The sequence below is a fragment of the Megalobrama amblycephala genome, linkage group LG3, assembly GCF_018812025.1.
Source record: "Megalobrama amblycephala isolate DHTTF-2021 linkage group LG3, ASM1881202v1, whole genome shotgun sequence".
Classification (NCBI taxonomy): Eukaryota; Metazoa; Chordata; class Actinopteri; order Cypriniformes; family Xenocyprididae; genus Megalobrama; species Megalobrama amblycephala.
This window is the reverse complement of record NC_063046.1, coordinates 50,624,946-50,644,825: the sequence shown is the minus strand read 5'-3', so window position 1 is coordinate 50,644,825 and position 19,880 is coordinate 50,624,946. Positions and strand designations below refer to the sequence as shown.

The 19,880-nt window shown below is 36.0% G+C and overlaps 1 protein-coding gene across 6 annotated transcripts; it reads right to left on the bottom strand.

Moving 5' to 3' along the window:
• Nucleotides 1–2,484: 2,484 nt before the first annotated feature.
• On the bottom strand, nucleotides 2,485–19,786 carry brms1 (BRMS1 transcriptional repressor and anoikis regulator). 6 transcript variants are annotated; one of them, XM_048185978.1, is made up of 13 exons: nucleotides 19,631–19,786; nucleotides 17,347–17,574; nucleotides 16,860–16,950; nucleotides 16,500–16,627; nucleotides 13,046–13,087; nucleotides 12,548–12,627; nucleotides 11,658–11,742; nucleotides 10,092–10,202; nucleotides 8,640–8,732; nucleotides 8,179–8,243; nucleotides 8,059–8,098; nucleotides 3,587–3,695; nucleotides 2,485–3,481 (listed from the first exon to the last, which is right to left on the bottom strand). In XM_048185978.1, the coding sequence occupies exons 2-13, from the start codon at nucleotides 17,558–17,560 to the stop codon at nucleotides 3,364–3,366; spliced, it is 1,176 nt and encodes a 391-aa protein (XP_048041935.1). In that variant the 5' UTR covers nucleotides 17,561–17,574; nucleotides 19,631–19,786; the 3' UTR covers nucleotides 2,485–3,363. The 6 variants fall into 6 exon arrangements, with proteins under 6 accessions (XP_048041935.1, XP_048041939.1, XP_048041937.1 ...); XM_048185982.1 differs by lacking the exon at nucleotides 3,587–3,695; XM_048185980.1 differs by lacking the exon at nucleotides 10,092–10,202.
• Nucleotides 19,787–19,880: the final 94 nt, after the last annotated feature.

Sequence of the window (19,880 nt, the reverse complement as noted above, 5' to 3'; positions counted from 1 at the left end):
CTCTGATTGACTCAAGTGTTTTTTAACGGGATGCTGCCCACGTCCGGTACCGTCACCCAGGCTTTGTTTTCACTCCGTCAAGCCTGCTCTCCTCTGCTCCGCTCGCTCGAGTGTCTCTGTACGTTCTGCTCTGCCTCTCCACCCCAGTGCTCATATGAATGATGGGGAGCTCTGAACATGTAACTAGGCTAAAAAAAAACTGGAGGATCAACAAAAGGACAAATTATATTTAAGATTGCCTTTTCCCTTTTTGCCTTTCTCATCTGTTCAGGAATTAAGCGGATCATGTGCATGAGAGCAGCTGTGTAAATGTGTGGGCACAAAGACATTAGCAGCAGATACTTCAAGTCCTGTAGGTTGCGAGGTAGAGCCACCGTAGATCAAACTATTTGGTCCAGCACATCCAACAGATGCTCAATTGGAATGAGATCTTAGAGGCCAGGGAAACACCTTCAACTCTACATCATGTTCCTCAAACCATTCCTAAACAATGTGTGCAGCGTGGCAGGGTGCATTAAGGCCTGGGTATATAGTTTTCTGCATTCCGCTCTATGTCTCGCACTTAAAGTATACTCTTTTGACCATGAGCACGGAAAGACGTCTGATGGATTTTGCACTTTTATCTAGTGGAGTCACTCGCACATGAGCTGTTGTACGCAGACCGTCCACGCGGTCTCAAAAATTGGGCTGCATGTGGATGGGGTGTGTGGACATCCGCAGATTCTCCTGATAATGAAACCAGACAGGATAGCCTTCATTGCCTTAGTACACCTTGGGTGCCCAACACCCTGTCGCCAGTTTGTGGTTTGTCCCTCCTCAGACAACTGTTGGTAAATTCTCCCTACTGCTGATTGGGAGTAACCCACAAGCCATGCCATTTCAGATATACTCTGACCCAGTCGCTTTGCCATAACAATTTGGCCCTTGCTCAGATCTTTTGTGTACTATCCCTTTAAAGTTGATGTAAGCACTTTTTGTCCCTACTACTTGACAGATATCACTGCTTTCCAGGGAAATCACACCTGTGACAGCGCCAAGCTTTTAGATGCCACGGACCCCCAAATATGATCATCCCCCATGTGAGGGACCCCCCCCCCCATCTTAAAATGTATTTGGCATATCTTTTAAACACCCAATTTATACACTGAAAAGGTAATATTATATATTTAAAACTACACACTATACAGTAGTAATGCACTGTTAAATCTATTAGGTAACACTTTTTGATGGTCCCTTTTGAACATTCTGTTGACTATAAGTAACTTTGCAACTACATGTAACTATCTTTGTAACTAACTCTCAAAGTATTAGTAGACTGTCTACTAAATATCTGCTATCTCTTTATTGTGATGATCCCCCAAAAGACATTCTATTGAGGGGTTGTGTGATAAAACTTTTCAAAATGGCACCTTTGGCTTAAAGCGCCTCAAAGTATAAAAAGCATGAACTATAGTTCAGGATACTGATTGGTAAATTATGCATTCCAGCAGTGCTAAAATGACAGCAACAATCAAGGTACCGAGGTTTAGATGTTTGTATGGACAGTTGTTGTTAGGAAGATGCTAGCCTATTCTGTGGGCAAAAAAAAAAAAACCCAAAACAAAACAAAAAAAACATCTTATTCCACTGACTGCCATTTAAAATCAGACGTGTGTTCTACTGAAGTTAAATTAGCAAAAATATAATGAGGGGAAAAAATCATTTTCCACTTCATAATCTCTGATAACAGCTAATGTACAACACGACACCAAACAGTCTCACCATGCTCCTGTGTATATTAATGTGTAACACCCACACCTAGCTTACCTAACAGGGACTATAATAAGGTATTTTAATTAAAAAAAAAAAAACATTTCTTAATAAGGTTGGTGCTACATTGGGAATATAATCACAGCTTCTAGTCGTTTATTATATAGCTAAATAAAGTGCAGGACTCATCACTGTATATTTATTGCTCTCTTGTTTGGTGTATTTATGGTATGGTTCAGACCAAACTATTTTCATGCAACTCTTTAATGTCTACCCACCTTCAATCCTCGACACAAGATCTTACCTCTTCCTCACGAGTCTGCGTAGCTTCACCTCTTCAATCTATAAATCACAAATCACTCAGATACTCTTGAATCGTTAGATTCATTAAATCTCAACGACCTAATGATTGAAACAGAAGAGTCTGTATTTGGATGTACGCCAGGGATTGAGTTTTTAATTTTCAAATGTATACATTAATATTAAAACTTCTCGAGTTTTCTTTCCCCCGATTAGTAGATATTTGTTTTCCCTTCAGTGTTCAACGTTCATGTTACGTTAGGTGTTTCTCCCATCTAGTGGCTAAAAGCAAAATATGCTGTATAGCTCATTCAGCACTAATGGAAATGGTTACGCTACAGCGTCCCCTGGAGGGCACACGCGGTACATATTTAAAATAAACAGCCTATTGACAGTCTGCAAGATTTTATAATCAGTGAGTCATTAAACAGCAAATGTAATAAAAGTTTAGATTTTAATGCTTCTTGTTATAAATACATGGTTATCTTGAACACTTCATAAATAAGTCTTAAAAAGCACCCTCTTTTTCAAATCACTTTACAGATGTCTATAAATACGATGTATTACAACAAGTCTTTCAAAATGTACTGGAAACAAATCTGTTACATCTCTTCTTTTTCTGAGTGCAATTATAGGTGTCCGATTGTGTTTTTCTGTGTTCTGGGTACAGACAGCGCTTTTCACTGCGACCTCATCCTTCTAAATATAAACCCTTAGCTATTAAAACAGATCCAAGATCAGTTTAAAGAAGCAGTTTGAGATAGAAAAGATTTGATGTGTGAGTGCAGTCCTTTTTGCTTCTGTGGTGTTTTTTGAGTACATGAAATGGACTTTTATAATCATTTTAAATGGCAAAGATAAACAAACAAGCCTAACATGATTTAAGTGTGTATCACACTTCATATACGGTTAGCATTATGAATGTTTTCAGTTTGAGGAACTCAAAGTATTATGGTAAAGAAAGGCTTCATATGGTCTATTAGCATTTGGTCAACAGTTATTGAATGTCCATGTTGTGTTTGTATTAATTAATAAACATCAGCTGCACGAAAAAAATGCCTACTTGATGTTAACAGTGTTGATCTGGGACCAGATCCGCCTTATTATCATATTCATTATGAAATATGTATTTGAAAGGCCAAGACTGATCGGAGATCATGTCACTGCACATAATAAACATACTCTGGTCTGATCAACACCAGTGCATAGCATTAGATTGGATTTCATAAGCTGTTCTAAAGGAGTTGGTAAATTTGTGTTTGGTAGTTATTAAAGGGAAGGTTCAGACACTCTCTGAGTGCGACATTTATCTTCTTAAGCTTTTCGTATGGCGTGTTTGCCTTTCTGAAGTTGGGAGACGTAGATTTTGGTTTTGGTGCCATCTGTGCGCTTGAACCAGACCTCTCCTGCGCTGATCCCTGTTATTACGACCCTAAGAGAAACACAAGAAAACAGGGAGACCATTTCAATTGAAATGTTTTTGCAAGCAAAGCCGAAGCGAAGACAGATGCGGTCTTGTGTCTTATGCTCTACTGACTGTGCTGGGCTGTTGTCATTGACTTCTAGAACGACACTGCTGCCTTTGGAGAATCTCTCTCCATCATAGAAGAGAGCCCCATCTTCACAGCGTACGGACACCTGCCTGTCTGAGAGACAAACAGACACGCTCACCATCTTCAACACATTACGCTTTAATAGCTCATAATGCTCTAACTCTCTATTGTTGAGACGTTTTATCACTATATAGGGCTGTCTAGAAAATGCTGTCATTAAATTGGTTCACAGACATAAAGCAGGCAAGAGACATCATAAAAGGTATCTCTTCCAAGTAAATCTGAGTCTTTGTGTGAACTAGCTGTGACTGCAACAAGAGATGAGTGACAGATTTTGTTAATCAGTTTCCATTTCTGTCTCTGCATGAACTAGCCCAGCCCACCGTGAAATCTGATTGGTCTAAAATGCCACATAGGAGAACACTATACAGTACATCATCAAATATCATCTGATTATCTATTCTGAAGCTCACTGTGTCGTCCTAGTTAGGGTTTAAGTGGTAGGTATTAAGACATTGTCTTGCGTTTAACTAGTTGAGAGTTTGACTTGCTCAGCTGTTTTAAATAAACAAATGAAAATGGCATCAGTAGATTTATACACCCTTGTGAAAAGAAGTACACTTTAGTATTTTTTAAAGGGCACATGCTTTCTATCATCATTTACTCGCCCTCATGTATCTTTCAGTTGACCTTTTTTTTTTTCTTCCTACTATGGAAGTCAAAGGCTAGTCAACTGTTTGATTACTGACATTCTTTAAAATATTTTTGTTTGTGTTCATCAGAAGAAAGAAACTCATACAGGTTTGAAACAACTTGAGGGCGAGTATTTGATGACAGAATCTTCATTTTTTTGGGTGAACTGTCCCTTTAAGTGCGAACTAACCCAGGTGATAAAAAGTACACTTCTATAATGCACTTAAAGTGCTCTATTTTTGCGCGCTAATTTTGTACTTAATATACTAAAAATTATTCTTTATTACTTCTTAAGATCATCTTAAGAACATCTAAGTGTACTCAACTGCTATTTTGAGACACCATGAAGTATGAACTAAAATGTGCTTTTAATATTATACTATCTCTGTATTTGAAAAATATATTTCGTCACCACTTGTAGTACACTATGGGTTCAAATGTACTATAAGTGGTATCTAAATACATTTTTTAAATACAAAGATAGTATGTTAAAAGCACCTTTTAGTTCATATTTCATGGTGTCTCAAAATAGCACAGTTGAGTACACTTAGATGTTCTTAAGATGATCTTAAGTAGTACTAAAGAAGAATTTTTAGTATATTAAGTACAAAATTAGCGTGCGAAAATAGAGCACTTAAAGTACATTATAGAAATGTACTTTTTTCACCTGGGAAATGTAATGTTTTCAGACACTTAATTGAAATTAAATTAATTAATTAATTAATTGTATTATAATTACATTTATATTAGTTTTTCTTGATTGCTAACACAATACATGAAACAATTCACTATTTTCAATAACTATAAACACAATCTTACCACTACATACTACATACCCACTTGTACAAACCTTAAACTGTCATGTCAAAATTAAATACTTTAGTCAAAAACATTCTCTTTTGTCAGAATTTTTGTCATTTGGCCTCAAATGACACACAAAACCTAACAAATACACACAACATTTTCCTGTCCAGTGAACACTAGTTGGATCAATTCAAAACACTGTATCACAAATCTCTTATTGGGATTCAGGAATAATTTTGCAGCTCAATGTCTATTACAGTGTACAGCATAAATTAAAGAGTGCAGAATGATATAGTAAAATACAACAATGAGCTTTACGAAAATTTTACATTACACTACTGTAAAGTGATCTTACAGTAGATGAAGAGTGAAAAGAAAAGTTCAAATACCAAAGATTTAAATAGGTATGTAACACAATACAGTATACTGTCAATTACAGTACAATAAAAAATAAATTCAGCATCCTCTGCACCTTTGGCCAAATTTCATTGCAGTATACAGTACTAGAGTAGTTTCTTGTTCTTCTGACAAAAGACCTCCTTTAGTCATTTCTCAGTTCTGCAAAAATACAGTACATGTAATACAAATAAATTTGACAGTCACAAGTTTGAGGGTGCACATGTGCTACAGTTTACTGGACACAGAATAGTGAACCATACTGTATGTGTAAGTAGTATAAAAAAATCATGTAGATGATTCTTTCAGCTTTCTCTAGGATGGATTCTGATTGGTGTGTCATCATTTTGATATTTAATATTTAATACTTAATGCACTCATAGATAAATGTGTGCTATTCAAGTTCACATTGTGATTCTTGACTTAAAGGGTTAGTTCACCCAAAAAAGAAAATTCTGTCATTTATTACTTACCCTCATGCCATTCCACATCCGTAAGACCTTCGTTAATCTTCGGAACACAAATTAAGATATTTTAGTTTGAAATCCGATGGCTCCGTGAGGCCTCCATAGGGAGCAATGACACTTCCTCTGTCAAGATCCATAAAGGTACTAAAAACATATTTAAACCAATTCATGTGAGTACAGTGGTTCAATATTAATATTATAAAGTGGCGAGAATATTTTTGGAGCGCCAAAAAAACAAAATAACAACTTATTTAGTGATGGCCGATTTCAAAACACTGCTTCAGGAAGATTCGGAGCACAAATGAATCAGTGTATCGAATCTGCTGTTCGGAGCGCCAAAGTCACGTGATTTCAGCCGTTGGCAGTTTGACACGCGATCTGAATCATGATTCGACACACTGATTCATAATACTCCGATGCTTCCTGAAGCAGTGTTTTGAAATCGGCCATCACTAAATAAGTAGTTATTTTGTTTTTTCCAGTGATCCTGGGTGGAGTAACTTCCTGTTGACGTTTGAAGTGTTGTCAAAGAAAACAGAGGCTAGCTAGACCCTCCCTCCTCCTCCTCCTCCCCCTCCCCTCCGTGCTTCCTGAAACAGTCATGAACGCGCATTTAAAATCATTGTTGTCGGTTATTGGCTGGAGCATGTTTATTATGTTTCGTGGTCCAGGCTGCACCAGGTAGTTTTTGTTGCCGTTTTTGGAGCTTGTGGCGACTACAGAGACCGCGTTTTTTTTTACAGTGTGTTCAGGGGACAGGCAGCTAGCGGATAGTGAGGAGATGTTTGCTGTATGTGACAATAAATGTTTTGGCCTAAAAACGCGTGACATCGCTTGGAGCACCTTTAATATTGAACCACTGTACTCACATGAACAGATTTAAATATGTTTTTAGTACCTTTATGGATCTTGAGAGAGGAAGTGTCATTGCTCCCTATGGATGCCTCACAGAGCCATCGGATTTCAACAAAAATATCTTCATTTGTGTTCCGAAGATTAACGTAGGTCTTATGGGTGTGGAACGGCATGAGGGTAAGTAATAAATGACAGAATTTTCATTTTTGGGTGAACTAACCCTTTAATTCTATCTATCTATCTAAACACACTACAGTTAAAATGATCAGTATCAAGCACCTTGCTTTAGTAGGTTAGGCAACATTAAAATAAGTGCATTTCTTTAAAGCATGGAAAAAGATTATTAAAACAATGATTTAAAATGTACTTTAAAGTAAAACTTTTATTTTATTAATTATTACAAAGTGCACTTTTTAATAGTGTACTTTTGTAGTGTGGTATCTATACTTTTAAAATTTGAAGTACACTATAACTGCACATGCAATACAATTAAACACACTTTTCACAAGGGCAGTACTATTAACAGTGGTGTATTTGGTTGTAATTTATGCCTATGGTGCCAATGAGGACAGCAAAGGAATAGAAGGATGAAAGTGGGAGAAATAAAAAGACAAATGAGTGATGGAGTGGAATCAAATGTTACATGTCAAGCCATCTTTCTTTCTCAAAAATAGAACAGGAATCTAAATGTGACATTAAAGCCAAAGTACTTTCAGTCGATCAGTCTGGAGTGACAGAAAAAGGGAAATGGCATTATAAATCAAATGTCTGTATCTAACTTAATCAGAGGCCAGACAGAGAGAGCTTGTGAGTGAGGGTCAGGGCGAATGGAAGCAACTGGGATGGCAATGGAGAACATGCTTACGCTTTTGATGCCATTTAAGCTAAAGACAGACAGCCACACTATACAGCATTTTACAGTCACATTTTTAGAAAGAGAATGAGAGAGTCACATTTTGCACTATAAAATCTATTCTGAGCTTGTCGTGAGAAAGAAATCATCGGTTACATATATTTAGCCCAAGCCAAGGACCCTGGTGGTCAGCGGAGGTGATTTCCTTTAATAAATATACAATGAGTTAATTCATGGAGGCAGTCAGTTTTGTCAAAGTTTAATGAGGTTCACCTGACTACCATGAGGTCTTGACCTCCCAGTGTAGCTGCCTGAGAAAAACAGAAACCGACAGGGAATCCTGAATGAAGTACTTAAATGAATACAGTCCATTTAATAATTGACTTACTGTCTGCTTTCTTCTTCAGAGGCATCAGTGCTGCTTTTGCCTGAAAGACAGACAGATAAAAGTCACAATCCGTCACACAGCTTCACTGTGATTGAAGGGCTGATCACTCATCATGAATACCTTCTTGATGGCCGTCCAGTCCTCCAGTATATCAATGTCTCTTAGCATATACACTATGTATGGCCCTAAAAAACAGACAGACATGTTGAGCAAGCAGGAGAGGAAGGAAGAACTTCTTTAAACAGAGTTTGGATAAAAAGTGTAGGCTAGTGGTTAATGATCTAGCTTGGTAACTGGGTGATTTGTTCGGGTGATTGTCGTGATTAAGATGCTGGTGACTATACCAGGCTTCTTAACTAGCTTAACCAGCAAGATTCCCATTTTCAATCAGCCTCTTTAGAAAGACCATGTTGGCTGAGCAAAACTAGCATAAACCAGCTTGGACCAGTATGAAAGTTTCATGAGGTCTAGTCTCAATTTCCTTCCCAGAAAATGTCCAAACAATAAGACAGCACAATGTATGACGATACAAGTGGCGAGTGAACACGAGAAGAAGAGATGGATCTAAAACACTTCATTACCTGACACAAGAGCTGCCTTCTTCTTCCTGTCTGAGCGAATCAGGTGACTTCTTCTCTTGCACTTCTTTATCTTCTCATCATCATTCCACCATTCTGATTGATAAAGACCAAGTTTGTGCGTTTAAGGATCTGGTGAGTATTTGTATGTGTTTCCAACAACCACTAGCAATTCCCAGAGAACAAATACGCTTATAAATTCTCCCCTCCTCTTGAAAAAGTGTTTCATAAATAAAGTGAATAATGTTTGTGTTATTATAAAATAAGTAATATTCTAAATGTATATAATTTTTATAAATATAAATATACCAAAATTATAATAAAGTGTTCTAATAGAGATTTGCATAAACTCGAGAGAGACAGTGTGACCCGACCAATCACTCCTTCTCTTAAGTTTTCCTCTCTCAGCAGACCCAGATGCCTCAGATACAGCTCTAACATAGAAGGAGAGAGTGTTTAAGCTAGGTTAACCCAAGTGTGCTGCACAAGTCCTAAAAAAAGTGAACCCAAAGCATTTAGATCGCCCCCTGGTGGCTGGATGCAGTATATGTCATAAACCATGCCCTCTCCATGTAAACAAATGGGACTTGAGCCAAATTACACTTCAAATACATTTTTACCATGTATTTATTTTTTCCTGTCATTTTATGCAGCTTTTATCACACTGATGTAAGTTCAAGTGTTCGTTTTTTAAACAAGTTTGGTTTTAGTTAGTTATTTGAAGCTATAAAAACGGGGGTGTGACATTGTGATTGACAGCTGTGATTGACAGATTCTCTGAGTGAAGTAGTCACGGAGGCACCAACAGACTTTTTTTCAGGATCTTCGGGAGGAGATTGGAGCTTTGACTTTAATTTCTACATTTCCATAACTGTTTATTTCACACTGACATAATGAGTTGTTCTGCAGTAAACTGACCTGAGGGATCCGATGGATCTTTTTTTTTTTTTTTCAGTATTTTTTATTTGTGCTTTATAAGCTAATTAGTAAATAAATGTTATGGGCCAGCTAGCTAAAAATTAATATGGTTAGAAATGTATTTTTTATTAATTTTTGTCTAAAATGAGGATAACAAAAATAAACAATGACTAACAATCCATTCAAATAACCCAATTTTATATGAGAAAAGCAGAGGCGTGTTGCATTAATAACTAGTTGCTAACATATTGAATGTGTTAACCATAGGTGTTAACCATAAATTCTAGGATGGCTGTTCACCAAATTGTGATGGTTGTTTAATTTCAATAATATGAAAAATTACATTACTAGTATTTTACAGTATACAATATGTATGTGTTACTTTTTAAATATGACTAAGTAGTTGTATTTACTTTATTTTAACAAGACTTCAGTTGTACTAAAATCAGCAGGCATCACAATTGGAGCAGTTCAGGCTACTTAAAAAAGTTCAGGGGTGTGTGCTTGCGATTGATTCTGCAGGAGTGTGGGTAGGACCTTGATACCGTGGCTCCACTTCACACTCACTACTGTGCAGACTCGGGCTCCGAACAACGTAATTAGTGCAAGATGTCAGCGCCATCTTGGGACACTGGCGGCTTCTCTTTTCTACAACGGAAAAGAGTGAAGGTGCGTCGTCCATCTTTTTTGACAGTCTATGTGTTAACCCTATAAAGCCTACTGTATCATATTTGATACGCAAATTTCTAAGGCACCTAAATTATCAACATGATCTTTAGCAAGTAAAAGACCTTTTAGTATCATTCTAAAAACACACCCTTTCAGGTTGTGGTCCATGTGTCTTTTTGCTGTTAAAACTTTACTGATTTTTATAAAGCAAACGTAAAAATAACATTTGTATTGTTAGTAATATTTCAAGAACAACACTTAATGCACTGTAGCAATTTAGGTTCACTTCATGATCAATACTTTTAGAAAAATCAGGCTTTAAAGAAACGTTTATGTGCACATTTCTCAATCATCATTTTTTTTTTCACTGCATTATATGTTTTGTCCCACACAATAAAAACTACAGAGCTTAAGATTTTCATAAAAAAAGAAATCATAAAAGATTTTTCTTTGATCATTTTTAGATTTTGTCTAAATGTTCAATAAACTCTTCCATTTCAAAACAATAAATTATTTTCTGCTTATTTCTTAGGTCAGGTTTATAAGTTTAAAATTAAAATGTAAATTATTTTTTTGTTTTTAAAATCTATTTTTTCATTATTTATAATAATGGCTAGTGTTTTTCCAAAGTTAACTATCCACTCAGCATTTTCACCGCCCACAATTTTGACATCGATACCATGGGGGAAAACTGCCATATAGATATTTTTAATATTATCTCATTATTAGGCTGCTGTCACTTTAAGACCTGATACACAGATCCATTATACTGTTACACATGCGTTTTCTTTCTCAACTGTTTACGTTCACTTAAAACATAACTTACTGTGTTTAGAGGTGGCTTTATGTGCGCGCACTTTGGGTGTGAGCACAAAATGTGTGGGAATAAGTAAAATTATGCGCAATACGAGTAATCTCACAGCAAAATTCAAGCCCTGTAACGCCAACAATATTCATCCGGAGCAAATGAAACAAGTAAGAGAGGGGAGGAGGGTTTGTGTGTCAACTCGCTGTTGAAGAGATCATGAGAGAGCGAGAAAGCACAGCTGGTATTGTGTATCTATTCTGCAGAAAATGAGTACTGGAAACATTTCAGATATTTCAGTATCGATATGTATGGAAAAATCATTATTGACAACACTACATTGCACTTAGTTTATTATTTAAGATGCTTTTTAAAGACTACAATTACCAATTACGCCAAAGTAGCTAGTAGGAGTGACTGTGTTACACGCCACTGCTGAAATATATATACATATATATATATATATATATATATATATATATATATATATATTATAAAAACAGACCCGAACCTGGTTTTAGGTGGGTAGCACACCTCTAGTAAGCTTAGGGATTGAGAGCTGTATTCGAAACATCAGACGTCTATGCTTCATCCCTGTTCAGATAGCCAGTTAGTGTGTGTGTGTGTACCTGAACTCTGTTTGTCCTCCTCCAGTCTGCGGATCTTCTCCAGCAGTTCTGTTTTCATGGCATCAAACAAGAGTGTCCTCTCACTCTAGAGAAATGAGCATCTCATTACATATACACACACACTGTCTGACTCGATATGATTCATGCACTGTCAACAAACAAACAAAGACAACTGTTTTGGCAGAGACATGCAATCATTTATTTACAGCAGTGTTTTTTCACTGGTGTGTGTTTTGTGTGATACTGCCTCTAGATTATGATAAATGTAGTGTGTGCATGTTTGTTTGTGTATGAATCTTGAATCTATGACATTCCTGAAATGAGTTCCATGTAAATTCCATGGCATGAATATGTACATGATCATTAAGTACCAGGGTAGTTTTGTGAGTCACAGATATTAGGTGTCTTTAACTGCTATATAAAATTCACCTAAACCACTCAATTCATATGGACTAGTTTTACAATCTCTTTTTAGACTTTAATTGCGTAGGCGTTCGAAGATGAACGAAAGTCTTACAGGTTTGGAATGACATGAGGGTGAGTAATTAATGACAGAATTTTCATTTTGGGTTAATTAACCCCCTAATAAAAGTCGTGGGGCAGCGTTGATATCAAGTTTCTGTGCTCCTCAATGTTTCTGCGTGCGCGCAGCGAGATCTCCGGTCTCTGTGTGCGAGTGATCTGTGTGTGTGTGTGCCTCAATGAAATTCAATGGATGATTAAACTGACTTGGAACTACCTGTACATTTAACGGTTTTATTGCACACCTTCCAGCCAATCAGAACCAAGTATTCAGACAGACCATGGTATAAAGACACTTAATATAAAGTGGGACTGCTTTTTGTAAAGGATGTTACATGTAGATATGTGGGTCTGATAAGCCGCCTTACCTCTAAATGTTGTTTTGCCCCCTGCACTTCACATTCATGTTTGTGCTGGACCACTTGCAGACATAGTTCTCTGTACACACCTACAGGGGGCGACAGGGAGATCAGAGAATAAACAAATAACACTGGTCAACAATTTTTTGTGATATTTATTATGTATTATGATGTGCTGAATTCAAATATGACAACTAAAACAACTGATTGGCTACTGTTTCCAAGATATTTAAGTTTTTACATTTTACATCTATGTATATTGTGTAGACAGTAGCTGTCACCTGTCCTGTTTATGTAACACTTTAAAAGCGGCAAAGGGGTTTTATAAATAAAATTTATTACAAAACAAAAGGCAAAAACCTATTATGTACATAGTTTAGTCCTATTCAGTGTCTACTCTGCACTTGGCTAGTCTCTAGTATTCATTAAATGGAGAATCTCTTGTCACTGTCCAGCAATAGTCTGCAAGCATTGATGGGCTCCATTTGCCCTGGTGAAATTGCTCACCGTGCTCGCCACTCACTGCTCCGTGGTTCAGAGGAAAAAAATCTAGATGAGAGTGCAAAAAAAATTATCTTTAGTGAAATGTTGCAACCAGTGCTTTTGTATGTCTTGAGGAGGTTTTCCACCAACAACCTGTAGTTGTCTGCCTTGTTGTTTCCAAGAAAATGGTAGGCTTTCCATTACGTCTTTTCATCTTAGCTTCACTTAACCTTGGATATTTTCCACGGAGGAACTTGAAAGCTGCTTGTGTTTTGTCCATGACCTTGACAAAGTTCTTCATCAGACCCAGTTTGATGTGTAAGTATGGTAACAAACTCGTCATTTATTCAACAAGTTGTGGATGATGAACACTTATCCTCCCAGGCTGCAATGACTGTCAGAGTTTCCAATCTTTCTTGATGTAGTGGCAATCACTTGCACGACTCTCCCATTCGCAGAGAAAACAGCAGTACTTTGTATATCCAGTATGCAGACCAAGCAAGAGAGCAAAAACCTTCAAATCGCCACAAAGCTGCCTTTGGTCAAACTTTATGCACCTCAAAAGTTGTTTAATGTTGTCATATGTTTACTTCATATGGACTGCATAATCAACTAGAACTGATGGCAAAACATAGCCATTATGCAGCAAAACAGCTTTAAGACCCAATAGCATATCTTGAAAACTAGAGCCAATCAACAATTTTAAGCATCATTTTTGTTCTCTGTGACCCAGAATTAGTCAAGTTTGACTACATTTATTTCAGAAGTATTTTGGCTGTAGACAGTGCTTGAAGTGGGTTGGTACATATATTTTATATATTTCTATATTTTATTCTGTAGCGTACCCTCACTTTTTCTTACATATACCAGCATTTCTCACATGTTGCCGGTACTCTCATCGCCCACAGTGAAACATAGAATCAGGCTATTAATTAACTGTATACATCATGCGTTCAGAGCTTTTATAAGCTGTACGAACTGAACGGAGCAATTATCTGCCCAATATGACTGAAGCCTAATTGTTTAATTTTGCATGAGAGGCATGCAAATCACCTAAGGTGCGTTCACCAGCAAGCTCCAAAAGTGTGATAAAAATTGGCTTGAGCCATTCCTACCGAGGCATTGATGATAAAATGTGTGACCCATTTGAACTCTATTGAGAATGTACCACTTTAAAGGTGCCCTCGAATGAAAAATTGAATTTATCTTGGCATAGTTAAATAACAAGAGTTCAGTATATGGAAATGACATACAGTGAGTCTCAAACTCCATTGTTTCCTCCTTCTTATATAAATCTCATTTGTTTAAAAGACCTCCGAAGAACAGGCGAATCTCAACATAACACCGACTGTTACGTAACAGTCGGGGTGTACGCCCCCAATATTTGCATATGCCAGCCCAAGTTCCCAACATTATAAAAGACATTAGACAAGGGCAGCCAGTATTAACGTCTGGATGTGCACAACCAAATCATCAGACTAGGTAAGCAAGCAAGAACAATAGCGAAAAATGGCAGATGGAGCGATAATAACTGACATGATCCATGATTACATGATATTTTTAGTGATATTTGTAAACTGTCTTTCTAAATGTTTCATTAGCATGTTTTGCTAATGTACTGTTAAATGTGGTTAAAGTTACCATCGGTTATTACTGTATTCACGGAGACAAGAGAGCCGTCGATATTTTCATTTTTAAACACTTGCAGTCTGTATAATTCATAAACACAACTTCATTCTTTATAAATCTCTCCAACAGTGTAGCATTAGCCGTTAGCCACGGAGCACCATCAAACTCATTCAAAATCAGAAGTAAACAATATAACAGTATACAATACTCACATAATCCGACGCACGCATGACGAACACTTTGTAAAGATCCATTTTGAGGGTTATATTAGCTGTGTGAACTTTGTTAAGGCACTGTTTAAGGCAAGCGCGAGCTCTGTGGGCGGAGAGCACGGGATTTAAAGGGGCCGCAGCATAAAATCGGCGCGTTTATAATGATGCCCCAAAATAGGCAGTTAAAAAAATTTATTAAAAAAAATCTATGGGGTATTTTGAGCTGCAACTTCACAGACACATTCAGGGGACACCTTAGACTTATATTACATCTTTTAAAAACATAATCTAGGGCACCTTTAAAACACTATGGAGTAAGTCAAACATGATCTAAAACAGCCACATAAACTAAAAAGACTGATGAAAAAAGGGGAAAACATCCTGCACCAACATTAATTAGAAACTTTTTAAACAACTCATGACAACTAGAATTTATCACGGCCTGTTTTATATATTGTGGTAAATTTTGACTAACTTGTTGAAGAATTTATAATAGATCATCTGTTCAGGGAATATTTTTTTCACTAAAGATTTATATTACAACTGTGACATGTAGCTATAGTTTCTAAAGGTGTAGGAAGTATTTTTTAAAGAAAAAAGAAAAGAAACATGGTAATGAGGAGCCATCAATGGTCTTACTTGTAATTATATCCTTATTGTAACAAATGTTAAGGTTAAACAATTACAAGAACTATGTTACTTTTTCATAAGGCCAAGTACAAGTTAGAATCAAGAGCTTTAAAGTCTGGACCTTCTTGAATTACTGACTAAACAACTGGTTTTCCCCATGTACAAAATGTGTTCTGCTAATAATTACAGATATTAGGAAAAACCTGGCTTTCAGATATTCTATATTTTTTATTATATTTTCCGTATAAGAAATTTTACTTTAATACTTTACTTAAAGGGTTAGTTTACCCAAAAATGAAAATTCTGTCATTTATTACTCACCCTCATGCCGTTCCACACCCGTAAGGCCTGTGGGGCCTCCATAAGGAGCAATGACATTTCCTCTCTCAAGATCCATTAATGTACTAAAAACATATTTAAATCAGTTCATGTGAGTACAGTGGTTCAATATTAATATTATAAAGCGACGAGAATATTTTTGGTGCTCCAAAAACAAAACAAAATAACTCCGAACAGCAGATTCGATACGCTGATTCATTTGTGCTCCAAATCTTCCGGAAGTAGTGTTTTGAAATCGGCCATCACTAAATAAGTCGTTATTTTGTTTTTTTGTCGCACCAAAAATATTCTCGTCGCTTTATAATATTAATATTTAACCACTGTACTCACATGAACCGATTTAAATATGTTTTTAGTACATTAATGGATCTTGAGAGAGGAAGTGTCATTGCTCCCTATGGAGGCCTCACGGAGCCATCGGATTTCAACTAAAATATCTTAATTTGTGTTCCGAAGATTAACGAAGATCTTACGGGTGTGGAACGGCATGAGGGTAAGTAATAAATGACAGAATTTTCATTTCTGGGTGAACTAACCCTTTAATACTTTATATTACTTCGCATATTTTTCCACTTCAAGCACTGGCTGTAGACTAGTTTTATCCAAGATCCAAGACCTCAGGTGGTTCAGATGTAAAAGAGATATCATAAGGCAGATATGTGTGTCACCTGCCACTTGTGTCCTCTGCTGTAGGTTCTGCTGCAGGGTTGCCAGAGGTTCTCTGTACTCTGCTGCCTTTCCTGTCAACACCTCTTCCAGCTTCATCTTAACCTGGTTCAGACGTTCTTGAAAAAGCCTGAAATAGATGAAAAAGTTATCTATAGAGCTCTAGAATTTGGTTGTATCAACAATGTAGAGACAATGTTTTCAAACAATACAATTTGTTTGAACAATACAATACAGGATATCAATTTTTATTGGTAGGCTTCCTCTTAATCCCATCCATCCCAGATGATGGCCCCGTTTCATTTGGACCAAAAAATGAAATGCCACCTAGTCTAAACCAATCAGAAAAGAAGAATTCTTACTTGTCTTTTAACTCCAGGAATTGTTTTTCCAGGTCAGACATTTCATCCAGGCACTGTGATCGTCTTCTCTCACAATCTTCATCATCCATTTCTGAAAGAGAGAACACACACTCATCCAACCCTGTTCATTCTGTTTTCCTTTCGATTCCAGTCAGACTTTACTAAACTGCATTTAATAAATCACTACATGATCAATTTTAGCTATTCAGATGCTATTCAAAAGCTCTATGCAGTTCAGGGATAAGATTTGGAAGGGATTTGTCAATTAATTGTCATGCAAAAATTAAAAGTAAGTTTTAAAATTTAAAATATATATATATATATATATATATATATATATATATATATATATATATATATATATATATATATTATTTTAGAGTGAAATATTTCTCTCTCTATGCAGCCACTTTAACAGCTGCTGCAACAATATACTGAGAAAATACACAGAGAAAATTATAAATAATTGAATCTGTTTTAAATAGACCTGAACTCTCTTCCTCTTCCTCCTCTTCTTCCTCTGCCTCACTGTCCTCCAGGTCGCTGTCCCGTTCCTCTCCGCTCTCCTCCATCGTCTCCTCGGCCTCTCCCCTCTCTCTCTCCCGCTCCTCCTCCACCTCACCGTTAGTTCGAGGAACCTCAGAGTCGGCCTCTGTCTCCATCTCCTCCTCTGGCTCTCTGGCAGCGGGCTGAGCTGGCATGACTGCTTATAGCACTGTATCGAACAGTGTAATAACAGTGGTACAATTACTTTGTGTCTGATGCAGTGAATTTAAAAAAACACACTATTATGTATTAATATAATAACATAAATTATTTAAAAAAAAAAATTTTTATATGATTATAAATAAATTATATTTGATTATATAAATAATAAAATAATACTACAAATTTTCAACTTTTATATTTTCTCATCATTAAATGTTTATAATAACTTAATCAATAAGTGATTGATCCATAATAATCCATTAACAGTATATGTATATTCAAAAATTAATATATAGATACCTGTCTAAAGTTTGAAAACATTACATTTTTAATGTTTTTGAAAGAAGTCTCTTATGCTCACCAAGGCTGCATTTATTTAAAGAAAAAATACAGTAAAAATAACATGAATGAACTAAGAATGAACAATACTTCTACAGCATCTATTAATCTTAGTTCATTGATTTCAACATTTACTAAAAACTAATACATTATTAAAATCAAAAGTTGTATTTGTTAACGTTAGTTAATGCACTGTGAACTAACATGAACAATGAATGACAGTATTTTTATGAACTAACATTATCAAAGATGAATAAATACAGTACAAATGTATTGCTCATTGTTAGTTCACATTAGTTAATACATTAACTAATGTTACCAAATGAGACCTTATTGTAAAGTGTTACCAAAATAAGTAATATTGTGATTTGTGAAATATTGTTACAAAAAAAAAGATTTCTATTTTAATTTAAAAATGTAATTTATTCCTGTGATGACAAAGCTGTATTTTCAGCATCATTACTCCAGTCTTCAGTGTCACATGATCCTTCAGAAATCATTCTGATATGCTGATTTGCTGCTCAAGAAATATTCAGTATTATTATTATCAATGTTGAAAACATTTTTGCTGCTTTAACATTTTTGTGGGAATAATGATACCAACATTTGTGGTAAGATTAAAAAAAGAGAGAAGTTAATATTTTTATTCATCAATGATGCATTAAATTGATCATAAATGACAGTAAAGACATTTCTATTTAATAAATGCATTAATAAATATCCACAATAATGTTAAGCAGCACAACTGTTTTCAACATTGATAATAATAATAGTAATAATAAGGAATGTTACCTATAATATTTCACAATATTACTGTTTTTACTGTATTTTAGATTAAATAAATGCAGCCGTGGTGAGCTTAAGAGACTTCTTTCAAAAACATTAAAAAACTGTAATGTTTCCAAAATTTTGACAGGTATTGTACACACACACACACACACACACACACACACACAGTTATATATATATATATATATATATATATATATATATATATATATATATATATATATATATATATATATATAACAGCACACATTTTTAATGCGCATGTAAAGACAAATGACCAGACTAAAGACCTCTAGAGGACACTAGCAGCTAAGAGCACAGTGCCCAGAGACAACAAGAGATATTTAAGACCGTATTAACCAGTTTATGTTTAATTAGAGAGAGGAAACTGTATGCAATCTACTGCCATAGTTCGCAGTGTAATGAATTAGCGCTGTTCTTCAGTGGGCTTTATGTGAGTTCACAGACTCGACGTGTATCATGTAACGTTACATCCTCTAAAGGCCGCACTGCACTGACTTACACTACAAGCTCATAACTCATTCTGCACATCTACAGCTCAGACATTATCTTCTGTGAGATACACTAACAGTTACAGTCTCCTGCTGTTCATATATAATTCTGGATTTAAGTTAGTTATAAAAACTCGTTGAATTGAACAACTCCGCACTTCATTCAGGGACATGAAGTGTCCGGTATAACGCGGTACAGTGATGTTAATGCACAAGAGTGAAAAAACAAACGTTTACGCCTTTTAAAACGTCTCAGTTGCGATGTAGTAATTGACTATCTTACTTCGTAACGTTGTATGGGATCTCTTGATCGCTCCATGAATGTTCTCCGCAAATTAACCGATGCAAGACATGGGATAACAATACACAGCGATCTTACAAACAAAGTCTAATAAGTGCACAAACCACAGCAAAACAGCTTACCTTCTTGTCGATTACTGTTTAAGTCATGAAAAATATTACATATTGTCGACTGAATTTGCATATCAGGGCAAGTTGACATCGGACAAGTCTACTTCCTCAGCTTTTAGACGTTTGTTGAAACACACTACCGTTTTGAGGCGCTAGCCAATCAATGCAAACCTCGCTACCTCTAGGAACCAATAGAAGCTCGGAGTTGAGGAATCGCTCTCTCATCGATTTCAGTACGGTGATCAAACCGACCAATAGCATT

Excerpts from the sequence above, each read along its gene's own strand:
- brms1 (XM_048185978.1), bottom strand. The coding sequence starts at position 17,560 with ATGCCAGCTCAGCCCGCTGCCAGAGAGCCAGAGGAGGAGATGGAGACA. Across the intron at positions 8,244-8,639 it reads GAAGGCAGCTCTTGTGTCAG|GGCCATACATAGTGTATATG; the intron begins GTAATGAAGTGT and ends TCTGTTTTTTAG. Across the intron at positions 8,099-8,178 it reads ACTGGACGGCCATCAAGAAG|GCAAAAGCAGCACTGATGCC; the intron begins GTATTCATGATG and ends TCTGTCTTTCAG.